The sequence below is a fragment of the Sparus aurata genome, chromosome 11, assembly GCF_900880675.1.
Source record: "Sparus aurata chromosome 11, fSpaAur1.1, whole genome shotgun sequence".
Lineage (NCBI taxonomy): Eukaryota > Metazoa > Chordata > Actinopteri > Spariformes > Sparidae > Sparus > Sparus aurata.
In genome coordinates this window covers 27,606,298-27,623,186 of record NC_044197.1, presented here as the reverse complement: position 1 = coordinate 27,623,186, position 16,889 = coordinate 27,606,298, and the positions used below count along the sequence as shown (strand labels likewise).

The 16,889-nt window shown below is 42.3% G+C and overlaps 2 protein-coding genes across 3 annotated transcripts; both read right to left on the bottom strand.

Annotated features, from left to right (window-relative positions):
* Positions 1-743: 743 nt before the first annotated feature.
* ankmy1 (ankyrin repeat and MYND domain containing 1) lies at positions 744-11,166 on the bottom strand. 2 transcript variants are annotated; one of them, XM_030434611.1, is made up of 19 exons: positions 10,795-11,166; positions 10,148-10,294; positions 9,851-10,045; positions 9,285-9,523; positions 8,973-9,189; positions 8,509-8,670; positions 7,846-7,991; positions 6,223-6,772; positions 5,960-6,144; positions 5,684-5,855; positions 5,386-5,526; positions 5,184-5,291; positions 4,789-4,896; positions 4,571-4,693; positions 3,979-4,080; positions 3,692-3,845; positions 3,496-3,559; positions 3,143-3,297; positions 744-1,402 (listed from the first exon to the last, which is right to left on the bottom strand). In XM_030434611.1, the coding sequence occupies exons 1-19, from the start codon at positions 11,011-11,013 to the stop codon at positions 1,200-1,202; spliced, it is 3,390 nt and encodes a 1,129-aa protein (XP_030290471.1). In that variant the 5' UTR covers positions 11,014-11,166; the 3' UTR covers positions 744-1,199. The 2 variants fall into 2 exon arrangements, with proteins under 2 accessions (XP_030290471.1, XP_030290472.1); XM_030434612.1 differs by having other exon boundaries at positions 5,960-6,141.
* Positions 11,167-11,631: 465 nt separating this feature from the next.
* LOC115592085 (acyl-coenzyme A thioesterase 1-like) lies at positions 11,632-15,780 on the bottom strand. Its single transcript, XM_030434622.1, has 5 exons — positions 15,751-15,780; positions 15,433-15,510; positions 13,325-13,860; positions 13,043-13,230; positions 11,632-12,400 (listed from the first exon to the last, which is right to left on the bottom strand). Exons 2-5 carry the CDS (start codon positions 15,492-15,494, stop codon positions 11,792-11,794), a joined length of 1,395 nt encoding a protein of 464 aa, XP_030290482.1. The 5' UTR covers positions 15,495-15,510; positions 15,751-15,780; the 3' UTR covers positions 11,632-11,791.
* Between the last annotated feature and the right edge of the window lie 1,109 nt (positions 15,781-16,889).

Genomic DNA, 16,889 nt, shown 5'->3' with positions numbered 1-16,889 from the left:
GGTACCATAAACATTAAACAGCAAATGTCATTGTAGTCCAGCCAGTACCTATCAGGGTAACTTTCCCTGGAACAAAGTGCTGGGCAAACTGACTTAATTTATCAACCTTCACTAGAAAGGGTTAGGGTAAGCCAAAAGGTACCTGATAATAAGCGACACTTTTCATCATATAAAGAATAAATAGGAATTGTGTGTACTGAAATTCTTCACTTACATTTACAGTACAATGCTAGGTTTATTGGAGGTGACAGAGACTGGGCAAGAAAATATCCCATATGCCATACTCGACTGCTAACTTCAGCTTTGAATTAAAGTTCAGTCTTGATTTGGGAACAGAAGTTTGATATAGAAAACAAGTCTTAACACTAATCTCTCACAAGTTTTTTTTCTGAAGCTTTTAACCACATCTCAAGGTGTTGGCTGGAGTTGGATCCTTTCGAAGTTATAGGAGTTGTCATCACATGATTTAATTACAGGGGCTAAAATGACAGCATTGGAAAGTAAAACGACTCTTATCCTCAACCTAATCCAATATCAAACTCAGTGGCTCTGTATCAATCCAAATTTTAAACCACCCATGCACTCTCAAACATAATATTAGAATGCCAGATCTAGGACACACATCTTTATCCTCCATCCAAGTTTCGAGGAAATCAGTTTTGTAGTTTTTGTGTTATGCTGCTGACAAACCAACCAAACAGGTGAAAACATAACCTCCATGGCTGAGGTGAAAAATCTGTAAGTGGACATGATATTATTTATTGTCAAACTGCTCTTCCCAACATGAAGAATGCAACTAGTGTTGTAGCATGAGATTCAATTGAAAGCCCCGGAAAAGTGGAACATACAACTATTGTTGTACTTTCTTACTTATTAACTCGCAAAGCAAACAAAAAACATTCAATCCATTGAAGATTAACAACAGCAATAGTGTTAGTCGGAAAATTTTTATATGACAGAAGTCAAATGCAAAATCTGGACCTGGTTCCTACTGCAGCCATCCAGTGTTTGCAGACAGTTTTAGACTATGTTACAATACAAGAACTGTAAACCTACAAGTATAAATAAGAGAAATGATCATGGCACAAAATATCATCATCATTATTCAGCTTAATATGAAGTTAAGACTCCAGAGAAATAAGCCATATAACAGAAGTGCACTGTAATATTAGGTAGATAAAGTTGTACTTCAGTGTCCATCAGTTGCAGCTGTAGTTTTCGTTCGGGTTGATTTGGCTCTCCAAGACCTTCCCTGCCATGCTCATGGGCTTGGGGACTCTTTGGGATTTAAACTTGACACTCAAGGGCCGGGGGACTGTTTTGGAATTTACCATGGCAGTCAAGGGCCTCGGTCTTCTTTGGGATTTAGGCATAACATTCTTCTGGATGCCTTTAGCAGATGCTGGAGCAAGAGAGACAAATAGACAAAGCATTTACATCCACAAGACAAAACCACATTTTCCAGATAATCTACATCATCCAGAGCATGACTTCATCTACCTACATCAAGGATTCAAAAAACACAATGGGGACGTAAAAATAAAAAAATCTGTTTTGGTGACATTTACTGTACTATTGCAGTGCCCGTAAGAAAAATGTATTCCTATAGAAAAGTGGAGGTTAAGAAGCTTTCTCATGGATGGCCAAATGAGGCTGTGTTTGAAGGTGGGACGTCAGGGATATTTAGGTTTGTTGTGAAATCCGATATTCCAGGGTATAATTGGCCGTTTCTGACTATTTTTGATTTTGCCATTATATTTCACCTTAAAAACTATTTACTTGGTGTCATTATTTTCAGCACAACCTCATATGTGTGACTGTTCAGTTATTTTTTCATTTTGACATACTGTATTAACACAATGGACCTAAAATCACAAAAAAAACATCAAATCCGAGTAGAAAAAGTTAGATTTTTTTACTGTGAAAACCACAAATATGTTTAACAAACCATTTTTTATTACATATAATGCAAATATAAATTGTTGTTTGCTAAATATGTGCATACATTTTAAAAATTTACAAAGTTATATGTAACTATTTACATTTAAATGCAGGCAATGCTCATTCAGCAGTCTCCTCATTGTTTTGGCTCATTAAACAAAAAACCGACTCCACTACACACTAAACACACTACACCAAACACTACATAACACACTAACTACACACTCCAAACACGCTAAATGTCACAAATCTCTCAACTCTCAATATCGCTGTCTACACACCGACCATCGTTGCCTGTCATTCATCCGCCTCCGTCCCTCCCACAACTTCCTGTTCCTCAACAACCAAACTTGCTGCTTGGACACTTTCGTGACAAAAGCCCGTTTTTTCCGTGTCTTCCTGCACCAGACACAAAGCAAACGTGACGGCGATGTTCGCGAAATAGCGTGGCGGACATTATTTACCCTAAGTCCGGTTTTGGACGTGCCGGTGGGTCCGGGCCGTCGACTCGGGAGGTGGGCCGTGTGGGCTAGCGGCTAGCAGCTAGCTACACACGAACATCCACAGATTCCGATTCCGATTTGTTGTCCGCGCGTCTCCGGATCTCCTCAGACCCGAACGGACTCGGTCCGGACTCGTTTAGTCTCATTAATCCACAACAGTCAATTTAGATGCACAGAACGGGAACGAACCGCCGGCAAAATCCCAGTCTAGCTCGCACCGCTGCAGGTATAAATCTGCTTGTTTCTTAAGGTATGTCGTGGGTCTGAGCTCAGCAGTGATTGGCTCTGGTGTGCACGTGGCCACGGTGTGCAGTGATTGGTTCTGGTGCGCATGTGACTGTGGTGGCTCCGGTGGACAATGCTCGCGGAATTTGTAAAGCATTTATGAAATAATTTATTAACGGTATCATTGCAGTCCAAACAAATGCGAAGTCGCACACCCTTGAACCACGCAGCAGCCATGTTGAAACTCTCAGGTCAGTCTGATCCTGATCCGCAGAGATATTTGAGGAATACACACACACACACACACACACACAGACAGACAGACAGACAGACAGACAGACAGACAGACAGAGATTCCTTGCTTTTATAGAGAGATGGTAGGAGCTTCAGTGCTCCTGGGTTAGGCTTTAGGCACTGGTTTTGTTTGGGTTTGCTGGGTTCTAAGTGTTGGACAGAGTAGCCCTGATTCCCACCTGACACCAGGACACACTCATCCTTGTGTAGTTTATCCCAGGCTTTCTGTTTGCAGCTCCTGGAGCAGTAGTAGACCTTGCGGCAGCGGCTGCAAGGGGTCAGCATCACAGACACAGAGCGACCGCAGTGATAGCAGAACTTAAACAGTGGTTTCCTAAAAAAAAAAGATTCACACATACAGAATTAGAAAAAAGGCACCTGGAAGATTTGTATTTCTATACTTTGTCTCTCAACTCTTGAAAAAAAAACTCTAAAATTTGATTCCGAGTTGGACAAAGTACAAGATAGAGAATAACAGGGAGAAGAAAAGGAAAAGAGTGGGTGCCTTGCATGAATGTGTCTGTATTTGTACCTGTGTTTTTCTGTTATAGGTGGTAGACTTTCACAGGGGAGGGCGGCATTTGAGGAAGCAGCACCTGTTACATAATTACAGTAAACACGCGCAAACACACACACACACACACACACACACAAGCTATGATTTACAGGTATACTCAAAAACACAAAGTAACAGTCCTTTGTATTTGTCTTCAAAAAAAGACAGCTACATTGTTGTTCTCTCTCTGAATTCTCTCGCTCCCTCTGTCCAGCAGCCTCTCTCAACAGATCTCCCATCATTGTCAGCAACTGGCGCCGTGCTTTTAATATTTCCCTCTCCCGCATTTTCAGACCGTGGAAGGGAGTGTTGGCGATATGCACGTCCTGGTAACATATAACATTTACATATATGAGTGGAACGCACGTCAATATAGCCCTGTACGACTCCACCACGCCACTGCAACGCTTTTGGTATTTAATTAGAATGTGCGCAGCGTTTTTACAGCTGGTGTGTTACCTGGTTGAAGGAGTGGTGTGCGTAGTCGACAGCAGTTCCCTCGACGTTGCCCACATTGACTGGCATCAAGATGTCTGCGCCAGCCTTAGCTAGCATGACCAACTACATCAAAGACACACAAACACACATGATTTGGACTTAAAATGTACTCACCACAGCCATTTTCCCCCTTAAAATATCCAGTTAGAAAAAAAACATCTTTCTTTGTGTTTTATTTTGAAACTGAAATATTGAGGGATACACCCATTTCAATAATGTTTTTCAAGTTCAGTTAAATCTGACTTATTTGAGGCCACCGAGAACAGAAGAAAATTAAAATGATCAAAAATGTGAAGGGAAAAAACTAAACCAATTTAGGCAGCTTCACTTTGAACATTTAGAAAATCCTGACATATGTCGCTGTGAACTGGCTGCACGTGCTAAAGACTGTGGGAGCTTATTTGAATTTTTTGTTTAATGTCCAAAAGAGGGTTCCGTGGAATAAAATATCTCTCTCCGGTATGTCATTAAGGTGAAAACCTGCTGTATCTGTCAGACAATTTTATCTGCATATTGACAGCAGCACTTTGTGTATGTGTGCTTGTGTTCGTACCAGCTTAGCTCTGTCGCCACCTAAGTGGTAGTTGATGTTGCTTAGCGCACAGAGGGCACTGCCCACGTTGCGGCCCAGGGGGATGCTGGGGTTTGCCCCTCCCTTCAACAGCTCCTCCACTGCCTGGACAGGGGCAGGAAACAGGTCCAGGACAAAGTGAGGTTTTGTGCGCATTTGTTAGTGTGTGTTTGTGTGTGTGGTGGGGCAGGGGGTGTTACCAGGTCATTCCCACTTGCTATAGCCAGGGAGAGCGGGGAGTGTCCACTCCAGAGGAGGTCTGTGCTGGCTCTGTGGGAGAGTAGGAGGGCGACCACCTTACTGGCATTCTGTACAGAAACAAACAAACACACAAGTCATTTAAATGGACACCAATGATGTGGAGACAACACTTAATGGCTATTAAGTGCCATGTGAAGTTTTCATCTTGAATCTAATCAGTAGTTAAGACATCCCTTGCAAGATTATCACCATAGATTTTACAGAATAAATGCAAGTTTTGTGGCTCCAAGTTAAGTAAACATATGAAATAAATACAATAAATACCTTTGACCTTTCACCACCTGTTTCATGATGTGTATAGGCGTGTACATGTGCATGCATGGCATATACTGACCCGGTAGTCACTTTCTCTCTGGCAGGCCACATGCAGAGCTGTTCGGCCCCCTTCTTTGAGAGTTGAGCTCTTATTTATGGTCAGTGGTTTACGGGCCTTCATGAAAATCTGTAATAAAATCTCTGAAAATCTGAACACTTTTCTCACCTTAACAATTATTACAAGACTTGGAAAATGCTTAATGGAGAAGAAGAAGACACACCTTATCCTGTTCATAGATCTCATTGTGGTCACATGCCTGTGCGTCTGGGTCAGTGACAGCGTAGAGCAGCAACTCTGTGATTCTGGGACCAGCTGGACCTGGCAGTGCTGCAGCTACATGCAAGGGATACAGACCTTTTCTCTATAAGAGGATCAGAGATTGAGGGAAATTTTATTTTATGTTAATGAAGGAAAAGGATTTTTGTTTGATTCAGTGTCCAGATATCAGCGATGTTTGATGACATTAGAATTTATTTATTATTTTAATTGTCTAAAATGAATAGAAAAGTGTTTCCTGCCTCAGTTGAGAGGGGAATGTCAGTGTGAGCTCCACACAGCAGCAGTCTCTTGACAGCCTCAGCATCAGCCGCCATAGTGGCTAAAAAGAGGACAGGCATGGGGACCCTGGATACATTGGGGTCAGCCCCTCGCTCCAATAATAGCTTCAGGGTTTTCAAACGAATGCGATGTCTGGTCAGACAGACACACACATCAAATTACATGGAAATACACAAACAAGAACAGAGTCATCAGAACATAACGATGAGCGCAGGAAAAAAGTGGACAGAACTGACTCGATTTTCATGGCGGCCATTTTGCGTACGGTCTCCTGTGTGTCAGAGCGCTGAGGAATCCCTGTGCGACTCAGCGCCTCTGCCGAAAGCTGCATTACTTCCTCTGTGACCTGGATGTTATAGCTGCTGACAGAGCGGTCAGAGTCGAAGGTCGGCTGTGGGGTCAGTTCTCTGTCTTTGCCCTGCTGCAGACAGAAGACAAAAGTGAGTTCAAAGAAGCTTATCAAACCAACCACAGGGCATAATACCTCTGCGCTTTATACCTGAGCTCTTCCTGCTGCTTTAGCTCGATGCCCCTTCCACTGCACGCTGCCCACTGCGATGTGACCATCCATCACCTGAATGGAGCGCTCCACACCAGGCCCGCCCTCACCTCTTCTCTCTTCTCTCTCCTCGTCTTCGTGCATACTCCTCGCTCTATTCTCCACATCCTCCTCACTCTCCTCAATATTCTCATTTCTTGACTCTGTTTTGCTCCTCTCAATATCTGCCTCTTTCTTTTTACTGTTCCCACAGTTCCTTTCCTTTCCTTCAACCTCATTTTCAGACATTTGATCACATCTGCTCTCTATGTCTCTCTCCTCCCCTTTGCTCTCTTTCTCATCGTCCCTTTTGCTTTCTCTTTCTCTATGCTGTTCTTCTCTCTCTGTCTCCCTGCAGTCTATTGTCCCTCCTTCTTCCTCTTTCTCTTCTCTCTCCTCCTGTAGGTGTTCCGGCTCATTCAGGGCGGAACGGCGCTCAGTGATCGGCTCACTGTCGGTGGACACTTTACTGCTGTGTGTTAAGATGTCGTCTGTTAGCTCTGCTGCTGTCCTGAAAGTACCACAACAAACAGGCAACTTGATTTAATAAATCAGCTTATTTTTCGAGACACATTTTGTAACTGGTCAAAAGGGGAAACACTTTTGTGGGAGGTGGAAAACCTAGAAAGTTCCTGGAGCATTATCAGTGACTAAATAACTTCCAGGTAGAAAAGCCCTTGCATCAAGCACAAGCTTACATAAAACAGGGTTCGTACACATTTTTCAAGGTCAAATTCAAGCACTTTTCAAGGACTTTTAAGGGTAATTTACAAGATTTTCCAGCACCTTATCGCTGGGCTAAAATACATATCTACAGGAATATATATACCCATGATTATTTTTTTTCACTTTTTATCACAATTATGTACATTGCATTATGCTGTAAACATCTAAAATGATGTTTCATGATAGCAAAAACTTTAGAAATTAAAGGAGAACACAAAGTTTTATCCAAAAAAAGGGAACTCACTTGGCGTTCTTCAGGCACACTTGCCCCAGGGACAAAGAGAGACCTGAGAGCACCTTGTACTTTTCTTTTTTGACATAACTTTTATAAGCTTTTCGCTTATTCAGTCAAGTTTATTAATACTGAACGTCTCATCAGTCCAAATTGCATCAAATTCACCTTCTCCTCAGCCATCCTTCTCTATTGTTACCAGGCTGCATGTGTGATGATACACACAGACTGATTTTATTTCTCCTTGTAATAAGAAAACTATCCAGTCTGATCCCAATGTTGCCAAGACACAGAGTTATGATTTCAAGCACTTTCAAGCACTTAAACTAAAATCCAAGCACTTTTCAGACCTTGAAAACACAACGTTGAAATTCAAGCACTTTGAAGGATTTCAAGCACCCTACAAACCCTGATAAAACGTAATTGAGTGTATGCATCCTAGAGACCTAATCCAACATGTTTACCTATATAATGTGTCTTTGAATGTACAGTAAGGGCTGAAAATGACGCAGTATTAAGCACATATCTCTACAAAGGAAAATCAGCTGACAGTTCTGTTGTCAGTGCAATGTCACAGTGATCCAGCCCATAATACATAAGAGAGGTGATATCAGCTACGTTCCTACCCGTCAGAGAGGAGACTCTGGTTGGTCCTGCTGCTCAGGGTTCTTTCTGCGGTCTGAGGTCTGTTGTTACACCCCAGTGTATCTGTAGTGAAGTCAACCTGTCTCATCTGGTGACTGTTCCCACAAGTAGATGGGGACTTCAAAACCTTAGGACACATTACAGTGGAAGTTGTTTCGAATCACATGTTGTACAAAACGCAGATCATACAACCCCGATTGCAAAAAAATTGGGAGACTACAAACAAAATTAAAAACAAAGTGAAGTCATTTGCAGGTGAACTGTGGTTTTATCGACAATAGATTTCTGAAGTGTTTGCCTGAGCATATGTAATGACATCCTTTATACGATCACGTGTTTCACAAAGTGGTGAACCTCGTTTCATACTTGATTTGTAACAACTGAGCCTTTTGAAGATGTTCCTGTTTACCTGTGAATGTACCAAACAGGTGTTTTTGGAGCATTCCACAACTTTGCCAGTCTTTTGTTGCCCCTTCCCGACCTTTTTGAAATGTGTTTTTTTAATTGAGTGTATATCAAAAAGGATGAGCAAATTATCACATCCTGTTTTAATAATGTTTTACCTACTTTTTCCAATCTATCTTGCGCTTCCGAACCACAGATATAGTCGTGATGAGGAAAAAAAGGAAGAGGTCAAATCTTACTTGAGTTTTGGCAGGTGGTTCGGCCAAAGTGGTGTGCAAAGACTGAAAAGGGTAGTAGAGGACATGACACACAGCCAGCGCAGACACGCCCTCACAATTCAACTTGTCGATATCGGCACCCATATCCAACAACAGCTGGATCACATCATTTTGGCAGTTCACCTGGCGGTTAGAAGAAACAAAACACGACGGTCAGAAAAACAAAAAATCAACAGTCAATTTATCATCATACAACCAGGATTTTATATAGAAATAACATTTGTAGCCCCTTTATGCTTCTCACAAAAACAAAACATATACAAATGGATTACTAAATAAGGATCAGACCTCAAATAATAAAATTACAAAAGACGAAAAAACAACCTTTGAATCTCTTAATCATTCCCTTCTTCCGCTGTTAATTGCAATCGTTAAATATAAAGTAAAACTCAAGGTAACATGAGTTGAAAATAATGATGTGTTACTGTGGCAGCGATGAGTGCAGTGTGTCCCTGAGAATCTGCTACATCAGGATGGACCAAACCACTCCGGAGGATCTGAGACACAGCCTGCAGTTCCCCTTGGGAGGCGTGCTGGATCAGTAACTCCGAACTGACTTCCAAAGGCCCTTTAGGACCAAAACGTTCCCTGTTCAGAGAGAGAACGGCGGCCACGTCCCAGCCCACATTTTCAGCCTGTAGTCTGAGACACACACACACACACACACACACAAACATTTACATTTTAGGACACCTTGTGCAAGTACTCAAGCAATACTATTTGGTTGTATATCTGACCTGTGTTTGTGTATGTGAGCCTGCATGCGGGCCTGTAATGGCAGTTTGGGGAGCGGGTCTCGCTCATATCCTCGGTGTGGACAAACGTCTGGCTCCCACAGCTCGCCATAAAAGTGTTGATCCAACTCTCTTCTACGGCCAAGGGGCAGCGGCAAGTGGTCGCCATCTGTTGAGTAACTCTCAATGCCGTGGGGAAGGACAAAATTCTCATCAGACAGCAGATCTCTGTCCGAATCCACCTGAGGAGGACGGGGAGCAAGTTATACCAGATATGTTTAGAGTTAAGCTACTTGGCTTGTGTAGTTGTTCATTATAGCAGCGCTGGGAGGCTGGTAGAAGAGGAGAGGAACAGAGGGGTAGATTACAGTCTTTTGCAAATGCATATAAATATAATTAGTGATATAACAATGTTGTGCTAATACAGTACCGACCAGTAAGGGGGGCTGACTATTATAAATGCCTGATACTAAGGCTGGGATATCAGTTAAAACATTATCATGGATTATTTTAAACCAAATAGTCAGTATTCACAAAAAAAAGCTGACGAGCCTGTGTTCAGCATGTACCTGAATCAGGGAATCTGTTGTGGCAGATGGGTCCATGTAGGCAGCATACTCAGGAAGGTTCCTCAGGCTAAAGCCCTCTTCTACAGAGGCACAGAGCTGTAACAGGCTCTCCCTGAGCCACAGACCCACATCCTCACGCCCATCTGGATAACTAATGACACCTGGACCAAACCTCTGGTCAGCGTGGTACAAACCCTGAGCGGAGGAGAGTGGTACATTGCTATTTACTGGTATAATATAAAAAAAAAACCCTTGATTAGCCTGTCATCCATCCATCTATCCATCCAACTAGTTAACCTCAAAGGTGGATCCGTCAGGGAACAGCTGTTGTCCGTATCCTTCCTTTCTGTTGAGGTAGAACTTGCCAGTGAACTTATGGCCTGTGGGCCAGCAGTACAGCCCGTCTCCATGCCTGTAGTCTTTGTAGAAAGAGCCCTCATAGTACTACACAAAGCAGCGGACAGGGAAGTCAAACGGTGATTTGCTTTATTTAAATTTAAGAAACATGGACAGTAGAAAAAAGGATAAAAAATGACGTTGTGTTTTAAGTAAGAGCTTTCTATACAGGGCTTTCCCAAACGTTGTCATTTAAGGAGCCCCACTAGAGCCCAACTGATAACTGCATTTTTGGGGTTGATGCTGATACTGATATTACCCACTGATAGTACAACCTGCCAGCATTCATATTCATACATACATATGTGGCACACTTGTGACAGAGATATGAACTGGAGGCAGGATATATTACAATTTAACAATAACCCTTATTATGTGTAAGAGCAAACTTCTTTACATCCCCCCAGCAAAATACTCAGAGACCCCTGTTGGTCCCCAAACCATTTTCTTGAAACCAACTGCTATAACAATCTCTGTATTTTAACACAAATAGGTCTTTACTTCCTAAAAGTACTTCCTACTTCCTAAGCTGTAAAAATCCACATTACCTCTCCATTTGGCCAGGTGTACTTCCCCTCTCCGTGTTTAAATCCGTTCACAAATTCTCCCTCATATCTGGCTCCATCGGGCCACTCCTGAACACCGAGCCCTTGTCGCCTCTCTGTGCCGCTTTGAGTTCTCCCGTGGCCGTCGCTTTGTGCTCCTGCCCCCGGCGCCGCTCCTCCTCGCTCGGCGTCCGCCGCGGCACCCTTGCAGGTCGACAGCATGTTAACCGGGGCGTGTATTTCCTCAACAACATTCACCTGAATCCAGTTGAGGACGAAATTAGTAACGTTAAACGAACGAGCAATAACAACACTGAGAGAATTAAACTTTAGCTGTCAGGAGTCAGATTTGAGTTTTCTGTAAGCGCCGGTTGTCATGGCGACAGCAGAATTGTCGCGCATGCGCAAAACTTCATCCGTCAAATCTTTATTTAAATCTCCCAAAATCATTATGTTAAGAACACATAAAATAAAACAGAATAGCTTCATGCAGACCATAAATACTTCCGGCACCATATGTGTGCTGCTGTGAGTGCTCTGTTTACTCCTGTTTCAGTCGCATCCTCTGAAAACTTACGCTGTCTGAAAAATTACAGACCCTTTCACAAATTAAATAATCATTTTTTGAGGAATTTTCAGAGGAAACATTCGGTTGTAGCCACTGGGCTTGAAGCATGTCAGGTGTAGGAAAAACAGCACACTTTTGTAAATGGTTATACAAAGTTTCAGTTTTAATTTATTTACACTACATGCACTTATACATGCTGCTTAGGCATCACATTCTCGAGAAGAAGCAACAATATCTTACCATTTTCTCTATTACATATAGTCATCCTGCACCAGGTTGTGATCATCTTTCAACATAATTTATTCTAGTGAACATTTCATATTTTCAACTCAATTTCAAAACATTTTGCTGTGTACAATTTTATTAGGTTAAGTGACAAACACAATGTCAAGATTTTGTTGGTATTCATCTTTCCTGTCAATCTATTTGTATCTATAACATGGCTTTAGTCTTTGTCTCCTCACAGCTCAGGTGAGTTCTTAAGAACTCCTGGACCTTCTTCCACATGTGGACCTCGGCCACTGCGTGGGCTCTGGGCTCCCCTCCCCACAGGACAGGATATCTCACGAGCCCGTGGAAAGTCGAGGGGCAGTACGGTCCGTACGGTGGCTCCAGAAGGTGCCCTGCTCCAGGGTAACACACAGTCTCAAAATTGTCCTTGCCATGGTGCTTCAGTCTCTGCACCATCTCGTCCACATAACCCTTACTGTCCCAGTTGAGGTCATCCTCTGAAACCACAAAGAGGAAATGTGCCTTGGCTTGTTGGATAGGGATCAGGCTGCCCTTGTTCTCCTCCGCAAGGGGATTTTTAACACAACACTTGACAATCCTTGCTCCCGACTCAGTGGGAATCACCTTACTAAAGTCGTACAGTAAGGGTGAGAGGATTTGGCGTTTCTTGTAGTACAGAGGAAAGCCCACATTGGCACTGCAGCCATTGATCCACACAACGGCCTGAACACCTGGCACAAAGGCAGCAAGTGAAAGAGTTATGTCTGCTCCCTTTGATCGTGATATTATGCCCACTCCTTTACTGTCCACCTGTGAGAAACAAAATGTTGAAGTATTAATGTGCTTTTCTGCAAAGTAATTGTTGGATAGTGTTTTTAAGCTATCAGGAAAAATAAGTACTTGCTTATCACCAAATGTGTTATAATTGGGGCTATCTTTCAGGAACAGGACCACAACTCACCCCATTCTGGCTTGCTCTTGTACTTCCTCTGCAACCCCTGCAATTTTGGACCTGTCTGAGGATACCATGGTAACCTGTCAACCCACTCCCGTCTTCTTTAACTTTCATTCATCACTGAACCCTTTCGGTAATCTCGCAAACTACTTGCAGAGTAAGATCCCCTCTTCAACTCTTAATCTGGACAGGTGGTTACCCATTTCTGGTTCTCCCAACTCACACCATGTCCTCTCCTTGCATCTCTCCCACCCACTACTCTGAACACCCCTTCAGTCTTTGGATCTCAGATCTGCTAAATTTAGTCTTATTTTTTTCCATGTTTTTGGGGATCCGTTCTACCCGCAACTCCATCTCCATCATCAGAAGCTACGATCACATCATTTAAATTATCGTAAAAAAACTCTTAAAGTGTCTCTTGTTGATGGTGTTGTCCTTGCTCGTGAAAGGTTTGTATCTTTATGCTGTTGTTTTTAAAAGTCCCTCAAACAACTCACCTTAGGTTGTTGTCGTAAGAAATCCATTGCTTCTTCAAAGCGGTCCAGATGAATCTCTTTAGTGTTCTCAATCTTTTTAATGTACACCTCTACAGCCAGAACCACAAAGCCTTTGTTGGCTAGCAGAGAGGCTCTTTTCTCTGACATGAAGGTGCACAGATCCAGCACAGCAGGAAATGGACCTTCTCCTGGAGCATAAGGCACATGTCAACAGTGATCATGCAAAACGCTAGGTGTTGACATGATATAACAAACGATGCACTTCGGATGCATACCACCTACCTGGAGGAGTAAACAGGACTCCCTGAACATTTCCCTCTTTGATGGGAAGTCGGCTGACCCCGTCTCCAATCAGAAACCTCTCATTGGTTACCTCTGCCAACATCCTCCCATCTCCCTCCCCCTCTCCCTCGTGTACTGACAACTTCACCACCATGGGCTCTACCACTTTATTCTTAAAAAAGTACCAGTGCAAGGTGTCTGTCCTCAATGACCACAGCAGACCCATGGGTTCAACCCCCACATAGCTCCCACTGAGTGAAGGGTCTCTGTCCAGGTCGATCTCCCCATCACCATCAGCCCTGTAAGTGGCTGAAGAGCTGAACACCACTCCCCTCTCATCTGTTGAGGCAGCTTTCACGGTGACCATCTGTCCCACCCTCAGCCCACCAACCTTCACCTGAAATGGCTCGTCAAACAAGCACCTGGCACTTGGCAGGACTTGGCAGGATGTCTCGTTCGGAGCTGATGATCTTTTCATCCTGTGACTGTGGCTGCGACGGGACAGTGACATGTTTCTAAAGCAGCAACCTCCAGGGCTGAAAAAAATTAAGCCAATGGATTATAGGAATGCTTAAAGATATGTAGTACAAAGGATGTGGCTGCTTGAGTTGTCCGCTTGGCTAAAAGTGAAACTCTCGCCAAAATGCAACTTAGGCTTTTTCGTGAATGTATATGAGTCAAACCTTCGTGTAAAAGCATAACTACGACGAAAGAGGCACTTTTAAGATTTTTGTTTTCGGGTCAAACTCATTTTCAATGAGAGTGCTTGGGGCAAATTAGCGATAACATCAAAATCGCTATTTTAAAAACACTAAGAAGGCTCGACACAACATGAAACTTTGCTCGTAGTATCACCAGGGTCTCTACACATGAACACGAGCATTGAGAACATTGTTTGTGTACACAGAGTTCACTAAAGAAGAAGTTTTTGATCAGCTAATTCTAGTTACCGATTGTCACCTCTTGGCTGTTCCTGAGGCGCTTATGCTTGTTGTTGAAATCTGATACAAATAGCAGACACGTAATATGGCTTGCTTTGCTGTTAATTGTGCTAACACACAGGATCCCTGTTGACAAAAGTGGTAGTGTTTCCACTGTCAAAACTACGAAAATTTAATATAAAAAATCAAAAATCTATTTCCATCTTCTCCAAACTGGCAAAACAACTAGAGAACTATCTCCTGCAATTTAGTAAAACTATTTAACAGAACCCAGTGTCTCCAACAGGATTTCGACTATGAAGGGTGGACCTCAGACCCTCTAGTGAGGTCTGGGGGATACCCCCACTGGAAGAAAAGGCAATCTGATGCTCTGAGTAAAAGTTTAAGAGGCTATCTCATGAATAACATAGAATGAGAGATTATGCAAAATATAAAATGTAGAAAATAATCAAATACAACACTGAGCTTTGGATTTGGTGATTAGTCCAGTCCTCACAATATAGTCTTGTAAACAGCTCTGTCTAAACAATGTTATCACAAGCCTAATCGCTGTAGTCAGGAGTCAATATCAATCTATTGCTTACAAACTTGTAGCCTATTAGTCCTGAGCTGTAACTATACCCATCTTAACTTTAAACTGTTAAGATGGGATTCAACCACACAGACCAGACAGTTTCAAGTTAAGATGGTTCTGTGTGGTTGAGTCCCATCTCTAACTTTAAACCGTCTGGTCTGTGTGGGTGAGGTTGCTGCTGGTCATTTCACGCACACGGCCGTGTCAAAGTGCAATATATTACATATTACTAGTTTTCTTTTTTTAATAGTGATACATTATGTCACAGTGTTACTGTCTGCGTAGGTTAATATATTACTTGTTACACTCCTTTTTTCAGTTATGTTCACCAAAATGCCCAAATAAACTTCATAGAACAATTAGATAGCTTTAATAGCTAAACAATCTTTTTGAATAAAGGAATATTCTTGGACACAGGGATTAGCAGGCAGACAAGGGATCAGTCTCATATAAAATGATATAGGAATAACTATTTTTAATTGTTGACTCAGTCATATGAAACACAACAGACCGTTACCTTCTATAATACAGCCTTTAATGAAATGACTAGTCAAAAATGTCTTTTTCTATGCCTTTTTCTTTAGTACACCTACCTGTGATTCAAGAATGTAAAGTAAAGTGCGCTCAGAGGATTCGGCTTCATCATTTGTCTCATCTCACACACGCAGACACTGAAAAAAGAACATATTAAGCATACAGTAGCCTATATTAACATGGTGATTTTGGTTTGGATGGATTCTTGAAAAAACAACAGGAAAAACTTCACTTCTTTCAGTAACGCAGATTGGAACGTGTTACGTGGCATATCTGCAGTAATATATCACTGAAATAGCTTCGGCAACTGTGTTACTCCGTTACCGCTCAAAACTGGATACAGGTTAGCACATCAACTGAAGAGAGCACAAGTTCACCTGGTAGCTGCTGCTGTCAGTCTTCACTGTGGCTTTTTCATTCACATGACCCATAGATAAAGCTCAGTCCGCTCCACTGGAGCTCACAACACAACACGGGGCATGTCATTGTGGCCCTTGGACCGGGGTGTGTGTGTGTGTGTGTGTGTGTGCATGTGTCTGGATCAATGTGAGACCACGGCCAGAGTCTCGCTTAACAAACTGTTATACTAATGAATTCTTAACCGTTGAGCTGATTCTTTTTGACTTATTTGATATAAAATTCCGCCTGTTACCTATTAGTTAGTTGGGGTAAAACTGTTTTTTAAATATTCTATTCTAATTTCAATTTTTTGCCTAATTTGATACGAATTGTGGCTTTGATTACTGTTTAATAAGGATCATATTATTTGTAGATTGTGTCCATCTGAATAAAAGTGTGACATCAGTTCTTTCAGCCAAATTTGACAATCAAACAACCAGATGCAATGTGTGTCTATTTGGAGATCTCTGAGAGAAACTAACAACCTCCTCTCTAAAAGGCTGGAGGCAGAGTGGGATGATTATATAAGTGAAAAATTCAATGAGAGTAGGTCATTGTTAGAGAGCAAGGATATCCTTGTTCGGTGTAAGTACTCCCCTCTTTAGGGTCGGTGAAGCAGGACCACCTTGTGAATGTGTGAGTGAGCTCCTGTGCCATCTGACACTTCAGCCTGTAACTGACACCGCAGGAGTCTGGCTGAGTCAGCTGGTGCACGATGACGACAGCTGACATCAATCACATTTATCAAATGAGCACTTTTAGAGTTGGAGAAGAACTAATTCAATTGTATATTTCTTATTTTTCTTTCAATATGTCTCAGATAATTATTGTTTGAGTGTGCAACAAGGAATTGTTACTGTCAACAACAATTTATGATCGTTTTCGTGAAAAGTCTGCAATGATCACTTTAGCGTGTTGTATTCAAAGCCATTCTACCGTCACAGCCTCTTAAAAGTGTTTGGTTACGTTGACCGTTTCCACCACTGTAATGCACAGTTGAGATCATCAGTGGGTGTGTGGTGTGAACCTATAACACAAGCCACGGCCAGGCAATGAAACAACTGGACTGTCATTTCTCTAATCTAAAGCATTCATAGTTTTTAGACTCTACAGCACT

Excerpts from the sequence above, each read along its gene's own strand:
- ankmy1 (XM_030434611.1), bottom strand. The coding sequence starts at position 11,013 with ATGCTGTCGACCTGCAAGGGTGCCGCGGCGGACGCCGAGCGAGGAGGA. Across the intron at positions 10,046-10,147 it reads CTGACGGATCCACCTTTGAG|GGTTTGTACCACGCTGACCA; the intron begins GTTAACTAGTTG and ends TCCTCCGCTCAG. Across the intron at positions 5,856-5,959 it reads ATGGCCGCCATGAAAATCGA|ACATCGCATTCGTTTGAAAA; the intron begins GTCAGTTCTGTC and ends CTGTCTGACCAG.
- LOC115592085 (XM_030434622.1), bottom strand. The coding sequence starts at position 15,494 with ATGAGACAAATGATGAAGCCGAATCCTCTGAGCGCACTTTACTTTACA. Across the intron at positions 13,231-13,324 it reads AGTCCTGTTTACTCCTCCAG|GAGAAGGTCCATTTCCTGCT; the intron begins GTAGGTGGTATG and ends CTTATGCTCCAG. Across the intron at positions 12,401-13,042 it reads TCTTACGACAACAACCTAAG|GTGGACAGTAAAGGAGTGGG; the intron begins GTGAGTTGTTTG and ends TGTTTCTCACAG.